This window comes from Haemorhous mexicanus, chromosome 10 (genome assembly GCF_027477595.1).
Source record: "Haemorhous mexicanus isolate bHaeMex1 chromosome 10, bHaeMex1.pri, whole genome shotgun sequence".
In the NCBI taxonomy this organism is placed as follows: Eukaryota; Metazoa; Chordata; class Aves; order Passeriformes; family Fringillidae; genus Haemorhous; species Haemorhous mexicanus.
In genome coordinates, this window is record NC_082350.1 from 15,499,659 (window position 1) to 15,516,415 (window position 16,757).

The 16,757-nt window shown below is 48.5% G+C and overlaps 1 protein-coding gene across 2 annotated transcripts in view; it reads right to left on the minus strand.

Annotated features, from left to right (window-relative positions):
• CCDC50 (coiled-coil domain containing 50) overlaps positions 1-16,476 on the minus strand; it is a 43,063-nt gene extending 26,587 nt beyond the window's left edge. Inside the window, exon 1 of one of the 2 annotated variants that reach the window (XM_059855483.1) lies at positions 16,305-16,476. In XM_059855483.1, the coding sequence (XP_059711466.1) occupies positions 16,305-16,353 (49 nt within the window). In that variant the 5' untranslated portion in view covers positions 16,354-16,476. The remainder of the gene's footprint in view (positions 1-16,304) is intronic. The other variant, XM_059855484.1, reaches the window with a different exon arrangement.
• Between the last annotated feature and the right edge of the window lie 281 nt (positions 16,477-16,757).

The window sequence follows — 16,757 nt, forward strand, 5'->3', positions numbered from 1 at the left end:
CTAGAGAAGCATCAAGACATTACTCCACAGCCAGGTATCCTCACAAAATATCTGGAAGAGTTTCTAGTTGTCTGTACCAAGAGATCAGATAATGCTTTACCATAGTCAATGGAGTTTTTGGTTCAGTTTCCATTGAAAGGTGTTTTAAGATGACAAAAGCTCTTAACAGCCAGAGCAACACTTAGGGAAGGACAGTGACACGCAGCAGGGTGGAGATGAGGACAAAGGTTACAGTTATATCATCCCACAGTGCCCCACTTTAAGCATGAATAAATCTGGATGGTGTAATTAAGGTTTTGCTGTTGTTTTTTTTCATTGCAACTTCTTTTAAAAAAGGAAAGATGATATGAAACTCAATAGCATTGAAATGCTTCCAGTGGCCATTTCTGTACAACAAAAGAAATGTTGCCTTGAGCCACAGATCTGGAAAAGCCACAGCTGAGTCACAGGCAGCAGTGCTATTCACAGGTGACAAACTCAGAGTGCTTGGTGGTCACCAACACTTGCTTTTTACAGGATAGGGCAAGGGAATCTAGCCCTAGAGACTAATTCTGTGATCCCTAATACTGCTTCAGCTTCCTAGAACGATTGTGGAACAGCCACCTTCTGCTCACAAGAAGCATCATCTGGCTTGCTGGAAGAACCATCCAACACATCCATCTCAGAGGTTTGAGCCTTACCATGAGTTCAGAGCTGATCAAAGACACCTCAGCATAGAGCCAGTCTGCCCAAATCTAGGTTTGTTATTGCTGCCATGCATTCAAGAAGCAGCACTTGCTCTTGACTGTTTAAAAAAATGAACAAACAAACAAGAGAATGGGAGGATGGGAGGGAGGTGTTACTTTTAACTGTAATAGGTCTCTGAGCAAGTCCACAGCACAGCTGCCTGAACAGCTGCCCCAGCAAGACAAGGCACACATCACAGGAGCAAGGATGAACATTTCAGAGCTACACATTTTTTGTATAAGGATCACTGCTGCAAGAAATGCTTTAAAAAGCACATCCTAGCCCTTCCCAAAACCATCCTGCACAGGCTCGCACACTGCTCTGATCCCTGTGGTATTCAAGAGTTCTGACTTGTTAGTCAGTCACAGTGCTGACGGCACTGGCAGACCTTTGCTCCATCCTCCCCAGAGAGGCACACAAGCATAGGAGGACTTTAGCTTTGTTTTTGGGTTTTTTTTGCTCCATTCTGCCCACACCCAGACACACTTCTCTGTTTGCAAAAATACACGTTACAGAAACATGCTTGGCACATGGGCAAGAAAGTGGGAGGGCTATGGTAGGACACTGCTCCTTGTCTTTTGACAGTCTTGTACCAACCCCAGAAAAGTCTCAGCCCTATCACTGAACTTTATTCCTACAATGCAGCAATGATTGTTTAACCATTTTGGATTGACAGGCAACTAAAGACTTCCTAAAGAAAGCATAGGCTCAAAATAAAAAGGCAAAGTCCACATAGACTTGCGTGGCATCGGCCTGCTTCTTCTAGCTGCTCCTCCAGAGAAGTGCTGGAAGCAGTCCAGGGGTCTCCAAACAAACAAGCAAAACAAACTCCTTAAATTCTCAGTTCTTATAGGCTACAGCTGAAAGCTGCTGGATGTCACAGACATAAAGCAGGGACAAAGGCTCCTGTTTAGGTTGTTTTGAAGCTCAGTGACGGGGCCAAGAAGCACATATAAGTAGCATCTTCCCTGGTGCAACTTCCAGCTCCTGACCCAAAGCCACCTAGGTCCAGTGCCATCCCTAACATGGCCACACAGTACCCAGACCTGGGGCTGTGCCCTGCCACTGCCTGTCCCACATCCACACAACACTGACAAAGCAAGTGGGAAATGCTGCCCTGGGATAAGCCACCAACTTGCAGGGCTTAGACATGAATAAAGGAGCTGGGTCTTAAACCAGTGATATTGACCCACTAGTACAGAGAGAGGGAAGCTGGACAGTTACCAATGATATGCATACTGGAAACTTCTCAGTGTCTGGGTTCCCTGGTGCTCCCATCTCACAGAGGACAGACACAGCATGGAGCGGACTGGTGGGGCAGCAGAAAGCCTTGGCTTTGTTCACATATTTGGAATTATTTGAGCATTGCTGAAGAAGCCATTTGGCTGCACACAATCTCCTGTTACAAACCCAAGCAGACAGCTTGAGCACACAGCCCCCTCTTTGTGCTGCTGTGGCTGCTGGCAGGGCAGGCAGCACAAGAAGACCTTTCGTCACCGTCAGAAACTTGGCTGGGCTGGCTGCCTCCAACTCATCTGAGCACATTATCCTCAAGTCCCATCAGCCTGGGAACAACGTGCTAAGGAAGATGAGAACATCCCACTATGAACACAACGAAGCACTGTCAGACAGCCAGGTGGCAAAGGATGGGGACACCTGCACCTCCCTAGCAGATTTGGGGCTGATGGCAGTGCAGAACATTCCCTCACAATTAGACCCAGTACCCATGGCACCGAGCCAAGCATGACAGCAGCTGCAAGTGAGGCCAAGGAAACCAATCCTTGAAAACTCACATCCAACAATGAGGCAAACTATGAAATTACTGGAGATGTGGACTGGCCAGGCATGGTCTGAAATGAAGTTTCGTCAGCACTAGTTCTCACTCCCTGCCCAGTATCAGCAGGGTACAGCACAAACATTACTAGGTACTATGTACACTAGGTTTGTGCTGAGAATAGGATGGCCCCAAGGACAACAGACTCAATTTCTCCTCTCTGACAGGCTTTGTATTTAAGGGAAAAGAAATCCATTTCCTTGCTCCCTAACTGTATGTCTAAAAAATGAAAGGTGAGATTAATATTACCTTCGCTGTTGCAAATTAACTTGACTTCCCATCCCTGGGCCCTGGCTGGGAGCCACCAGGCAGTCAAACAAGCAGCAGGGGTGCAATCAGAGCAGCTACAATTGGCAAGTCCAGCGAAGCGTGGAACATTCACAACAGGTTTACCAAGTCTGATTGAGCCAATCTACCTTGGCACAGCAGGGAGCAGACCAGGAAAACACTCTGGCACAGCTGTCAATAAAGAAATGCCTGCCCAGGAATCCCAATGGCTGCTATGGCAAGCAGAGGTGCCAGCTGAGGAGGATGAAGGCAGCAGAAGCATCAACCTCACAGTGATAGGATCCAAAATCCATGCATGGAAGAGGGAGCTCACTTGAGGAATCCCCGAGAGCGTCTCTGCAAGCTCCAAGCACAGGTCTTCTGGTAGATCCCACTGGAAATATGCTTTTTGTGCATTGGTGCATCGGAGGCTCTTGGAAACGTGGCTGCAGCCCTGCATTTATGGCTGACATAAGAAAGTCCCTAGGTACAACAAAAGTCCCTAGCTCAGCAAAATTTCATTAAATAACCTCTTCCATTTCATATTCTGCCACCCATATAACTAACTTTCTCCAGCATTACCTCAGCTCCACAGCTCAGCATTTTTAACATCCCAAACTGTTTCAAACAGATTGAGATAATCACAAGAGAGGAGCAAAGGCAGCCTTAGATGTTGCTAGTGATACTCAGGTGTATGACAAAGAGAGAGGTAACACCCAGAAATGGGTGCTGTGGTGCACTTTCTCAACAAGAGGTCAGCCCCTACTGGCTTTTCAAGCAAGGTTGGCAGCAAAACTCCCCCCTCAATTCTGCCTGAAGTCTTAGAGCATGTTTTGACATCCACTGTGGGTCCCAAGGGCCCCCTTGGTTCAAGTGGCCCATGTAATGTGTCCAGGACACATGCCAGTTCAATGACCCAGGGACCACAGATGCATGTTCCGAGCATTTCCTTTTGGGTTGTAAAAACCATCTCTTGCTCCCCACCCCCTCCACTCCCAGCGTTTTCCCGACAGCACTGTGTGCTGGGTAATTCACAAAACAAACTAGGTGTGAGTCATGCTTAGTTTAGAGCATCTGCAGTTCTTGAATTCTAATCTAAAGGACAGGAGGGAGAAGAAAGACAAAAGTAACATGAAAAAGCAGTATCATCAGCTAAAAATCAGTTTTAGGACCTACAGAGCTGATAAATTATTGGCAAGTATCAAATACAGCCTTTTACAAGCCAGCAGTCTCAGAAGGATGCCTGAGTTATGTAGATTCCTGCAGATTAGAAAGCAAGTTGGGATCTCTTAGAGACTCTTACCAGCAGGGACTGGTCAGGCCATTCCAAGCCAGATAAGCCTTCAAAATCTGGGAATTATTTCCTTGAAACAGAGCCAACCTGACCAAGTAGCCACCCAGCTGGAGGTAAAGGGCTGCCCTGAGGGCAGCTTCCAGATAAAACACGCAACTGGGATGTTTTCTTCCCAGTCGGAGCAAAGCTGCTCTGTGAGATACATGGCCCAGCCTCAGCAATTCCCATTTCTGCCCTCCCATTTCTGCCCTGCCTCTCCCATCACACCAGGAGCTCCTGCTGCCACACACGGGTGCTGACAGAGGCTGGCTAGGACATGTCTGGCTGCTACAGTTACACAGAAGACATTCCTAGGGCCTTGCTCACTAGGCCTCATCATGCCAAGGAAATCAGAAAACATTCAGGGAGAAAGTGGATCACAGACAGAGGGCAGGGCTGGGCAGTCTGAGAAAGGGAACAATTTCTGCTCCTGAGCCACAGCACCAGAGCATCACACATAGCTGGGAGCTATGAGGCAGCACAAGGAGACTGGGTGACTCTGTGGGGAACCAAACTGAGGGGTCTCAGCCTATTTCTCAAAAATGTAAACATGCAAAATAATAATAATTAAAAGTAAATAAATCACCAAACCACCAAGTTTTTTTACTAGCAGTCTTGGCCTGGAGCTAAGAACATCTTGGGATTTGGGAAGGTTATTCTCTGTGCTCTAAGCTAAATGCCTTTGAGGTCAAGGCCATGAGATTTTCGTGCTCTGTCTGCACCATTCTCCAACATTAAGCTCTCACCTGCCTAACAGTGCTTTAAGAAGGAAGACAATGCCTTTTGGAATCAAACCCTCAGAACTCTATTATATTTTTTTAACCTGCCTTGGGACAGAAATCATCAACATTCACAAAGTGCCTTCTCTGAGGCTACTAGTTTGGCAGTCTCACTTCTGTAAAGAAGCCTGCACACTGTACCACAGACCAGTCCCAAAGCTGAGAGTATCTGCTAAAGGCCTCAAAGCAGAAGGTGATGTGCTTGCAGCGTAAACAGGAAGCTGGAGATACTCAAGACAGAGGAAAAGTAGCACAAGGCACCTCAAAAGGTTATCCTTTGAGCAAGCCCCAGCTACAAAATTTGATAAGATTTATCATTCTGCTTTTCTACAGAAGGCTGCCATGTTTTTCATCACTGGATAATTCCACCCTACCTGGTTTGATCTGCAATGTTTCTAAATAAGAGCAAATCATCTTATTCCCAAAGCTTAAAACACAACCCATAGATTGAGAATATTAAAGACCATCTCTTCGACTTCCAGAAGAAAATGCTGAGTTGGTGCATCTCAGTCACAAAATCCTAGAATACTTAGGTTGAAAAAAAACATTAAGTCATCAAGTACAACCACTGATCTGGCAGTGCCAAGCTCACCCCTAAAGCATACCCCTTAGTGCCACATATACACATCTTTTTAGCATCTCCGAGAATGGTGATCCAAACACTTTCCTGTTTCAACCACTGGTCATCCTTATGCTGAAGATGTTTTTTTTTAACATCCCATATAAACTTTCTCAGATGGAACTTGGGCCAATTCCTCTTGTTCCATCACTTGGTACTTGGAAGAAGAGGCCAATGGCCACCTGGCTGCAACCTCCTGCCAGGGACTTGTAGAGACCAATAAGGTCTCTCTTGAGCCTCCTCCAGGCTAAACACCCCCAGCTCCTCAAGGACTTGTGCTCCAGACTCTTCCCAGCTTCACTGCCCTCCTCTGGACTCACTCAGCACTTCAGTGTCTGTACTGTAGTGAGGGACCCAGAACTGAGCACAGGATTCGAGGTGCGGCCTCACCAGTGTCCAGTACAGGGCGATGGTCACTGGCCACACCATTGCTGATCCAGGCCAGGATGGCATTGGCCTTCTTGGCCACCTGGGCACACACTGGCTCATGTTTAGCAGGCTACTGACCAGCATCCCCAGGTCCTTTTCCACTGGGCAGTTTTCCAGCCACTCTGTGCCAAGACTTCCAGATGCACCTAAAAATGGCATTGAGCCTTAAGAAGTAATGACATCCATGCTTTGAAAGTTCACCCTTTTCTGCCATGTCCAGTTGGGTCCCCAGACACAGAGTACCCTGAGTCACAAGAACTGTCCAATACTTCCAAGTCCTACAGCCAACATTTTTGTTACAGCTGCTGCTTTCTATTGAAGGAGCTCAACACACAGAACATATTAACACTTTAAAGCAGAGAGCAGATATGATATGTGTTAATGTCTGCAAGTCATTACCTGCAGGCTCAAAACGCCCATCTCTGTAGAAATTTCTTGATTGCCCCAGTGTCCATCCACCTGTCCAGGACTGCCTACACCCAAAAGACCACCAGTGAGCTCAGCCATTGCCTTGTGGACCCACCAGTAACACCCAGGTGGGTCTCTACTACAAAAACTTCAAGGTAGGGATGGCTTGGCTGGTTTGACACCACAGTCAAAGAGCAGACCTCAGGAAGCCAAACACTTCACTCACAACATCTGAGATTGTAACTGAGTCTGTGCATGGAAAAAGATAATCTCAACCATCAGCGAGAACAAAAGCTGTTTGTGTAGCTCATCCTGTCCAGCATTTGACACAGCTTCAGTTGACTCAGCTAATACCACATGTGCAAAAGGAACAGCCAACAATAAAGGCAGGGAGTTTTCCTAGAAGACAGTTTTAACCACTACCTCCCAACCATGGACCACAGCAAAACAAACAACACTTGACTCCAACAGCTGTGCTTTACCCTTCACCCTAAAGGCAAACTACCGTAACACATCACTGGAGAGCAGGGCAGGAGTTGCCTTCACCAGGAGAGGTCAAAATCCCTGGCCCATAGAGGCCCCATGAGCACCACTGTAACTGTAAGACACACCTTTAGCTGTGCCCTATGGATCACACGATACCCCTTTTCTGGAAGGTTTTTTTGTGCTTCTTTTACAGACAGAATGTCATGGCAGCTTTAAACCCAACACCACTCATTTAAATTGGTGTAAGGGAGGGGTAATACAAAAACAGTCTTTTATCAAGTGCAACTCAAAACATCCACCCACTCAGAAAACTGCTGGGGCATGGAGCTTGCATCTCAAGAGATTTGCACTGTATGTACACTCCCATACCCCACACCCATCTCCAATAGCAATCACTGTATTCTGTTGTTTTATCTGTTTAATTCAGCTTTTATTTCAGCATTTTAACTAATTTTACACCACTCAAAACTTTCGGAAGGACACATTGAGTTTCCCAGATAAGCAAAATTTCTCTTCTCTTACACACACTAAGTTTCCCACATAGGCAAAACTTCCATTTTCTGATGAATGCACAGCTAAACCCCTTGTTCAGTTCAGCTGTTTCTCTGTAGAGAGGTGGCAGGCCCACTTTGTGGTTCAGGATGGCTTTCAGGAGCCATGGCACCCTGGACTGCAGATATTTCACCAGCATTTCTCAGCCCTCAGGCTGTGGTGAATAACCTCACACAGCAGCTCCAAAGAGGCAGCTGGGAGCAGAGATAATGCAAAGTGTCAGCTCTCACAGGGTTCTCCTCTAGCTTAATCCTGAAAGATAATGTAGAAAATACAAGGGAGACAGGATGCAAAAAGGAAGGTTTGAATGCCCCTCTGGTACAGCTTCATGCCCTGACTCAATTTAGTGACTGCTTTACAAAAGGCTGACTGCTGGAAACCTCACACCCACACAGAAGCTGCCAAGTACCAAAAAAAGGTTCAAGTTCCCCTCTAAACCCCACAGTGTGCTTTTACATGACAGTGACCTGCAGTTGTACAGAGAAACAATAACCTCTGGAAAAAAGAAGCAGAATAAAGAGTCCCCAGAGATGCCACCTTCTCTTCAGCCTTTGGACGACTAGAGCCAACCCTAAGACTGCTCCATGGCTTGTAGCTAAACCAGAGCTGCAGCTGAAAGGACACACCATAGTGGCAGTGCGCATTCAAACCAGCCAGGTTTTATTCCTCCAGATCACATACTAAAAGAAGCAAAGCTCCAGCAGGATGGGCCTCTGAGCAGCCTCCCAGCCTTGATGGAAACCCTACCAGCTGCTGCATCCGAAGCAGAAGGGATCTGAACTAACCCTGCAGTCAGCTCCGATTCTTGCACAGATTCCCATCAGCCTCCTTTTCCCTAGAAAGGTGGCTGCTAGGATGCAAGCAAAGACTCCTGTCTGCCACCCATTCAGCTGCTGCCAGCACTGCAGAGCTGCTCTGCAAGAACAACTATCCTCTACCCAACCAACAGAGGTTGTTGGTTTGTTTCAAAAGCCTTTTCCTTTGCTCCGCTAGCTCCTCACGGGTACTCTCCCCTCTCCCCCCTTGCTTCCTGTGTATAAGTTCTCCAGGTTTATTAGTCAGCTCTGGGGAACAAAAAGTACCAAAGCTGGCCCCAGATCAGTCAAAATTCCACATCCATCTACAAGTCAGAAATCAGTAAAGCTACAGCACTAACAATACATGTTCCCTTTCCTGTCACAACCTTTTGTTGGCACACTGCCCTAAGTGCAACTACAGATTTAAAACCCCGGCATACAAGGGTAAGAATAAGTCTCTGGCTTCTGAGACCAGATGGACAGGGAGGCAGAGCAGTTTTGAAGCAAACTGCTTTGTGGCATCTGAGCCCACAGTTCATATACATTGCAAAGCATGAGGAAGAAGCAGGCTGGCAGCCATTTCTCCTCTCCAAGAGCACTAAAGGAACTCCAGGTCAGTAAGGTAATTTTTTTTGCTTTGGGAACTGTATCACCTTCAGGTGACATTGCATACTCACAGCTTCTTAAAAAAAAGAAAAAGTAAAAAAAAGAACAGTTAAATCAGGACCAAGTTAAGTTCACCTGTTACACAGCCAGAGTTGGTGCTGTGGGCAATGCCAGCTGCCTGGAATACCAGGTAACTGAGTCCTGAGCTGCAGACAAACCTGCTTTTTCCACCTTGCATCAGGGATGTGTGGAATCCAGGCAGGGCTGTGCAGCCCTAGCCAAGGACTCAGTCCTTCCAGCACCGCAATTAAGGTCAGGAGAGCCCAGCCTCTTCCCAACATCAACTTCCTTTGGAAACCTGGCGCCAGGCAGTTGGCCTGCAGGAGAGCACAGCCCTGCGAACTGGAGAGCTCTCTGCCTGCCATGAAAACAGCCAACACCCTGGTGGCTTGGAAAATTCCCAGGCCTTCTCCGTGCTGTGCTCCACCACCTCACCTCAGCAGCACCGCCAAAGGCTCCAGGAGCTGCTGCTGAATTTAGTTCATAAATCCTTCCCATCCCACCAGCCAGCACCTCAATAATAAAACTAATACCAGAGCAGAAGGAGAGGCCATTTCTTTGCACCGGGATGCTACAAGTAATGCTTGCTGTAACCAGAACAGATAGATATAATAAGCTGCTTTTGCAGTGCAAGGTCATTGTACTGTGCAGAGATGGAGAAGCTTTTCATCTACACCAGGGGAGGCTTCCCTGAGCCAGACCAGCATTACCCCAACCCATGTGCCAAGTCAGTGGCAACAGTCCCTCTGCAAGGAGCATTTCCAGCCAGAGCACACTCCAGCCTCTTGTCCTGTCTGGATGTAAAGAGCCAATGCTACACATACAATGCAGAAATGAATTAAAGCCCTCCCTTCTCACCACCAGGAAATACTCCTGTTTGCATAAACTTCCTTCCTTCCTTTTGCCCCATTACATCTCATGTCACTCCTCTCAGTGTCCTTATGGAATGTCTGTGTCCCACTGTTTTCAAGTATTTCCTCACTTATGTCCTTTTCCCCTTTGTCATCACTTATTGAACACCACATACTGAGCCCACATAACATTTCCGCTTAGAGTTGACTCCTCAAGCTACCAAGTTCTGGTTCAGCAAAAGGGCTCAGGAAAAGATGAACGAAAATGCACACAGGAACTCAGTTTCACTGCACATGGCTTGTTACACCTCTTTTGAAAATGGAAGTGAAGAAAAGTGACTCACTCACAAATCCACTTTGACTTTCTGTCCTGAAGAGCACATAATGCAGGGCAGAGCTACCAAGTGCACACAAACCAAACCTCTACCAAGCCAGGCCAAAGACAAAAAGATCTCCCTATTTTAGTTTGGCTGACAGAGCATTGTGGCGGCGACATCGTGGGTTGGTGGGCAATTAAAATAACCATCAGTTGAGCTTCAGGAGCCCAACACAAAATAATTGGGCAGGTGCAGATGGGCTGTGCTAGGCTCTGAGCAGGCTTTCACCTACACCTTTCTCCCCAGGAAGAGTAACACTTCTGGCAAGCTTAATTCACAGGGTGCCTGGGGTTACAGAGTAAATTTTATGAGCACTAGGGCCTGACTGATCCCCTTTGCTCAAGGTAAGGCTCACAACAGCACTGCCTTGCACCCCTTACACAGCCAGCCTGATGCTGCACCCTCCTGTTCTCTTCCCAGCCCAGCTAAAAGTCCATCCCCACAGCCGTACAGTGTCAAGGCCACACGGCAATCACTCAGTGAGCTGTGTGGTATCTTTTCAAGTACTGAGAAAGAAAACAGCAGGAAGGCTCCAATTTCTACTTCTCAAAAAAAAAAGTAGAAATGAAGTGTCAAGGAACCTTCACAAAGTCCTATACATGTTCTGTGGAAAAGCCAGTGCTGTAAGGTGAACAGAGAGCATTGCTGACACACATCAGCCTTCAGGGAGATTGCAGCTTTCCCAGTGGAAATGTCCAGCAAACATGCCCTTTGCTCCCTGCAATGCAGCCAGCTAGCAGCAGAACAGCAGCTGTCATTATCACCTTCTTGGAGAACAGCTGAAGGTCAAGCCAGCAGTGAGTGTCAGCCAGAAAATGGACCTAAAGCTTCTCAAGTTTTAAGGCAGTTTCACCTGCCGACCAACCTCCTCCCTCAGCCCTTCAGCCTCCAAAGCAGCACTACACAGGAGTAGCAGTGAAGGAGCAGGAAGCCAACAAGCTAGGGACATTCTGGAAAGGGGAGAAGGAAGCAGGCAGGGATCTTGCCGCTTTGTCCTATAAATCAGCACATTCACGTGAACTGGATGACTCTGAGCAAGAAAAAGAAAGCTTATTCCAGCAAAACAGAAGTTTCACACAGCTCCAAGGCATATCCCATTGTTTTTCCAAGTGAGATTTTTCTTGCACCAGAGAGAGCAGAATTGGCCTTTCCTGCTCCTTGCAGCAGCCATCTCCAACTCCTGCCTGGTATCCTCTGACGTTTCCCATGAAAGATTAAGCAGAGGCCCATGGTGACCGTAAACACACTGCTCAGTTGGGAGCGTTCTTCAGAGACCAGCAATGGGTGATGGACGAAGTCACAATGTCGTATTGTAAATGGGAGAAAACCCCTTGCTGCTATCCCTGTATCCCCAGGAATGAGTGCAAAAATAAGATGTGTCCCCTCTTAACCCCATCCAAAAATCTGTCAGGAGTCAAGGAAACATCTCTGCAAAAAGCACCAATGGAAGTCTTGGGGAGTCTTTCTGCCAAAGCTTTTCGAGCAATCTTTTTGCCTCAGGACAACCTCCACAGCAGCTCACAGAAGACAAGTGTTAAGGATTTAGGGATGGGAGGAGGCAGACCTGCTTGTTCAGCTGCCTTTCAGAGCCAAGAGCATGAAATATGCTAATCCTGCCCCATCTCTGCCAAGCACTGCAGACCCAGAACCACTGAATGCAAAAATAAAACTTTCACCAGCTTTAACCAGAAGTGAAACGAATGCCACAGCTTCAGCTACAGAATTCATGCATGCTGGAAAAACAGATCTCCTATTACCCAGAAGAGCTGGATGTGAGCCAGTGACCTGTGTCTATGTCCCATCACTCTCCACCTCTCTGCTGCCCTCAAGCCATCCATCTTGCCTGAATTTCTCAGAGCCCTTAAACCTTTAAAGGAAGTCACAAAGCAGAAAATCATGATGCTGCAAGGAAAAACCCCAGCTGGAGCCAAAGGGCATGGGGCAGGTGGCTTCACAATGACCTGGCTGACCCTCAGCTGCTCTCAAAATTGTTGCCCTGATTATACTAATCCAGTTAAAGGCCAATGCTTCCTTCAGATGAATACAGCTGACAGCTCATCCCTCAAAACCATTCCCCTGAAAAACCCCTAAGCAGAATCTTTCCTCATCGGACACTGTGCCAGCCATTCACACTTCCTCAATCCTCTTCCACCTCTGACAGACATCAAATTTCTCCTGTCCACTCTCGTGTTGCTGAGCACAGACAGGCACCAAAGGCCTCATTAAAGGCCAATAACCTCAGTCTGCTCCATGGAAGCCCGGCACATTGCACCTCAGAGCTCATCCCCCTCCCCAGTCACTTGGATGGTCAGTAGCCAGGAGGTTTTTATTGCAGGGGTCTCAGCAGAGGTCATGTTAAGCTGCAGAGGTCAGCAGAAAGGTCTGTAGCTGGGTGGAAGAGGAAGACTGATGCTAACAGCAAACTTTTATTCAACTTATGCTAAGGCAAAAGAGAGCCAGCCAGACTGCCTGCCCCAGAGAACACCTTGCCAAGACCGAAAATATTCAAGCTCTTCCTGTTTCCCCAAGGTCATAGTCAGAGCTGTATCTTTTACTACCACGTTTAGATACTGGCCTCTCGGGCAGCAGATTACAACCAGCAACATTTGAATGTACAGCTCCCAAAAGTCAAATCAGGTGCTGGACAAAGAGTAGAAAGCCGTGTGAGCATTGTTGTATCTCTCCATGCACAGGTGCCACAATCAGCCTTTGTCAAGGCTGGAGCTCAGACAGTAGTGGCAGGGTCAGTTCTAATCATCAGCCCAGACATACCACCCTTGCATTTCTTTACAGTACTACTAAAAATAAAATTCAATAAAACCACTTCACCCAGTGCAAATTTCCACAGTTCTCCAGAGCTGCACACTACTGGGGCAGAGTTTAGAGTCCCCCCCTGCCCCACCTCTCCCTTTTCTCTCTTCACAGAGAATTCAAACTAGCAGGAAGATGAGGAGCCCCTGGGAGAATGCCCAGACCTGGATTTTTTCTGCTGCTGCCAACAACTGATGGCTCTTGGAGACTGCAATGGATGAAGGACTGAGCCTCAGCTTGAGCAGGCAGGCATTCCCTTCACAAAGATGTTGCCTCAGACCTTTGGAAAGATAACAGCAGACAGGACCAGAGGTACATCCTCCAGAGATGGGTATGGTTTGCACAGCTCCAAAACACCTCCCTTGTAGCTCAGCCTGCCTGCATGGAGCCAGAAACGCCTCTCAAGTCTAAGGGCTCACTCACAGCAGGCAGCCAAAAGAGGGTGGAGCCCTTCCCAAACACAGCTCCTAGGAATGCATCAGGTCACAAGAGATGAGAGGCAGTTGGAGATCAAGCGGAGCTCAAGACAGTTTTATTTGCTTTATAAGTAGCTAATCAAAATAATGTTTCTAGGATGTTTTTATCACCAAAAGGCTCACAAATGAGACCTCTAGTAAAAAAGATCTACACACACAAAGCTGAGCAATCTCCTGAGGTAGGTCAAAAGAGCAAACAGCAAAGACTGCTTTGTGAAAAGCAAATATGCCAGAGACACTTGGGAGATGAACAGAAATGCAGGCAGAGAAGCACAGGCCACAGATTGCAACTAACACCAAAACAAATAACTTACACGAGGTTTACTGACCACAGAGGTCGGATCCACTCTATAACTCATGGAAAAATGGGTCTGTAACACCAGGTTGCAGCAGCAAGGTGTAGTTCATACTAGGAAAAGGGTGTTTTGAGGGTGTATTTTACACCAGTAAGCCCTTGCCCACAAAATAAACTGGACCAGCTGAAGCCGTTTTCACCAGGAAAATGCCATCCACATCAGGCCTTGAGCTGATATAAATGCTTTTAGAGATAAAAGAGGAAAGTAAACACAAGAAGCAATACTTCCTGCAGCACCTAGCTACAGTTATCAGATCTTCACTGCCATCACTCCCACTTTTAGAAGAGCTTTTGAGATCACTCCAGAAGAGGAGGATGACACTGTCTTTCAGCAGTGTGGCTACCTGCACACAGGGAGAGCCTGGACATAACACCTCCTCTCCTGAAGCAGAGCTGGTGAAGAACTAAGTACTCAAACCAAAAGGTTCTTCATTGTTAATGAATGACTAAGATGACCTTTACCCTAGACAAAGAAAGGGAATGCTTTTTCCAGAAAGATCAACAGTGATTTCTCTATCAGGAACAATAAATATTTCCCTCGGTATGGCAGGCAATGCTTTTCTTTCCTTGGCTGGCACTGACACAGAGCACGAAAAGACCTAATCCAAACCATAGCTTAGTCTCAACACTTTCCAAAACAAAAACAAGCGATGCCATTAAACAAAAAGCGTGACACATGCCTGAGGCTTTGCAGAACATGGCTCAAACCTCATCTACTTTGCACATTGCTCTGGCACACTACTTTAATCCCATTGCTATCAAGTAACAACAGATCGTAGTAACAGGACACTCTTGAAGCTTAATCCACACTATACCATAGGTGCAAATTTCCCAGGGACTGGTTGAGTTACACTGTAATGCTGTACATGTACTTTCATTCAGAATGTAAACGACCTCAGCTCAGCCCAGTTAGTTCAATTCAAAAATTAGTAAAGGCAAATCAAATCCAGCCTACTTAAATTGTGAATATAAGCATCTACACAGGGATTTATTTAACTTTAATCAACCCACTGGAAAGGTTAATTGGATTCATTTTCTTGAGTTACCAACCATGTGTAGACAGACTCTAAGGATGAGATCTTGACCACACTAAAATGGCCAGTAACAGTTCTGCTAATGACTTAGCAAGACGAATATTAACCCCAAAAACATCAGCTCCAGCTTTTGTTCCAGTAACACCGAGGTAAGCATTAAAGGATGACAGGAGGTCAAAAGGAAACCCCAGCTGCCTGCGTAGAAATAGGTTTTCTACTCTTGGCCAGCTAAGTCATCAAATTCACAACTGCTATTTTGTAAGGATTGAAATTTGAAAAAAAAAAAAAATAAAAAAAAAAAAAAAAGACCAGTGGCAAGAGAAACAAGTTTAAGGAAGTTTGGTTTATTTTAGGCAGGAAACCATTGCTCTCTATTAGTAGAGAGTAAATCTAAACTAACTTGATTATGACAGAGCTTCTACTGGTTTATATCACAAATCACTGTCAGAATGAACAAACTATCTCCTACAAAGCCTTCTAAACCCAAAGCAGCTCCAGGGCACATTTAATTGGGCTCAAAGGCACACGTGCGAGGCAGACACTGCGGTAACAGGGAAGCCGAGGCCAGTGCAGCCCAGCCGAAGGTGAATCCGTGCTCTGAGCACAGGCCAAGCCAGCGGGACCCCTGAAAGCGAGGGGGGCACGGGGGCTCTGCGGGGCGGGAGCGGCTGCTTGGCGCTCCCAAGCCCAATGCCGGCCAATCTTCAAAAAAACCAGTAGGTTAAGTGTTTGTAACCGGGGCCTCAAAATCACCAGTCCCCCTCAAATCGCCAAATCTATGGATATTCACAGTTCTTATGCCATTTTTCCAACAGCCCGAGCGGAGCCTCCGACCCCGGCCGAGTCGTAACTGCCAGGGACGGACAGATAGACAGATATCCCTGTTCGTCCATCTCCCGCAGGGTGCCCCGGCTGCCTCACCCCCCGCAGGAGCGCAGCGCCGGCCGGTGCCCCCAGCCCGGCTGCCCGGGCGCGGCGGGGGGAGCGCGGCGGAGGCGCCGGCGGCAGCCTCGGCCCGGCGCAGACAAAGGGCTGCGCCCTCCCCCAGCGCCGCTCCTCGCTCCTCCCGGGGAAAAGCGGCGCTGCCAGCCCGACCCCCGCCGATCGCCCGGGGAGGGGAGCCGGAAGCGAGGCCAGCAGAGCGGCCACGGCTCTGTGTCCAGCGACTGCGGCTCTGTCCAGCCACTGCCGCCGCTCCGCCGCCGGCCTCCACCTCTCGTCCCCTCCCGCCACCCGCCGGACACCCCGCACCGGCAGCGGGACAGCCCCGCCAGCCCCGGGAACCCCGGGGCCACGGCCGGAGCACGGAGCGCCCCGTCCCCTCCCGCTGACCCGGCTCCCCGCCAGCGCCGCGAATGGCAGCGGCTCCTGGAAACTGTAAAATGATAACGTTTAAGAAAAACCACCCCAAACCAACAGTTTCTCTCCTGCCTCGCTCCCATTTCCCCCACACCGCCCCGTCCCGTCCAGCGCACCCTCCTCCCCGCGCCGGGGTGAGCCGCACCTTCCTTGACTCCGGGCAGCTTGGAGTGGTCGATGCCGATGCCGGCCATGGCCGGGCCCGCGCCCCGCTAAGGGCGGCCCCGCTGAGGGCAGCGCGGCGGTGCCGCCCGCGCCCCGCACCACAAAGTTGGGAGCGGATGGAGCCGGCGCGGCCGGGCCGTACGGCGCGGGAGAGCGGACAGAAAGCGCCGGGCGGGGCGGAGCGGGGCCGCCTCGCCGCCCCTCGCCCCCCTTCCGGGGAGGCGGACGGGGGCGTCCCGGGCTGCTTCCCCCTCCCCTTTGCCGGCGGGGCTAGGGCAGCCGCTCAGCGGGACGGGCAGCTTCCGAGGGCAGTTATTCGTACAATTGGGGTTTTTATTTTATTATTATTAATATTAATATTATTATTGTTTTGTTGTTCGGCGGGGGTTGGGGGTGGTGTTGGCTGCTTTGAGGCTACGGCCGGGAGGCCGGG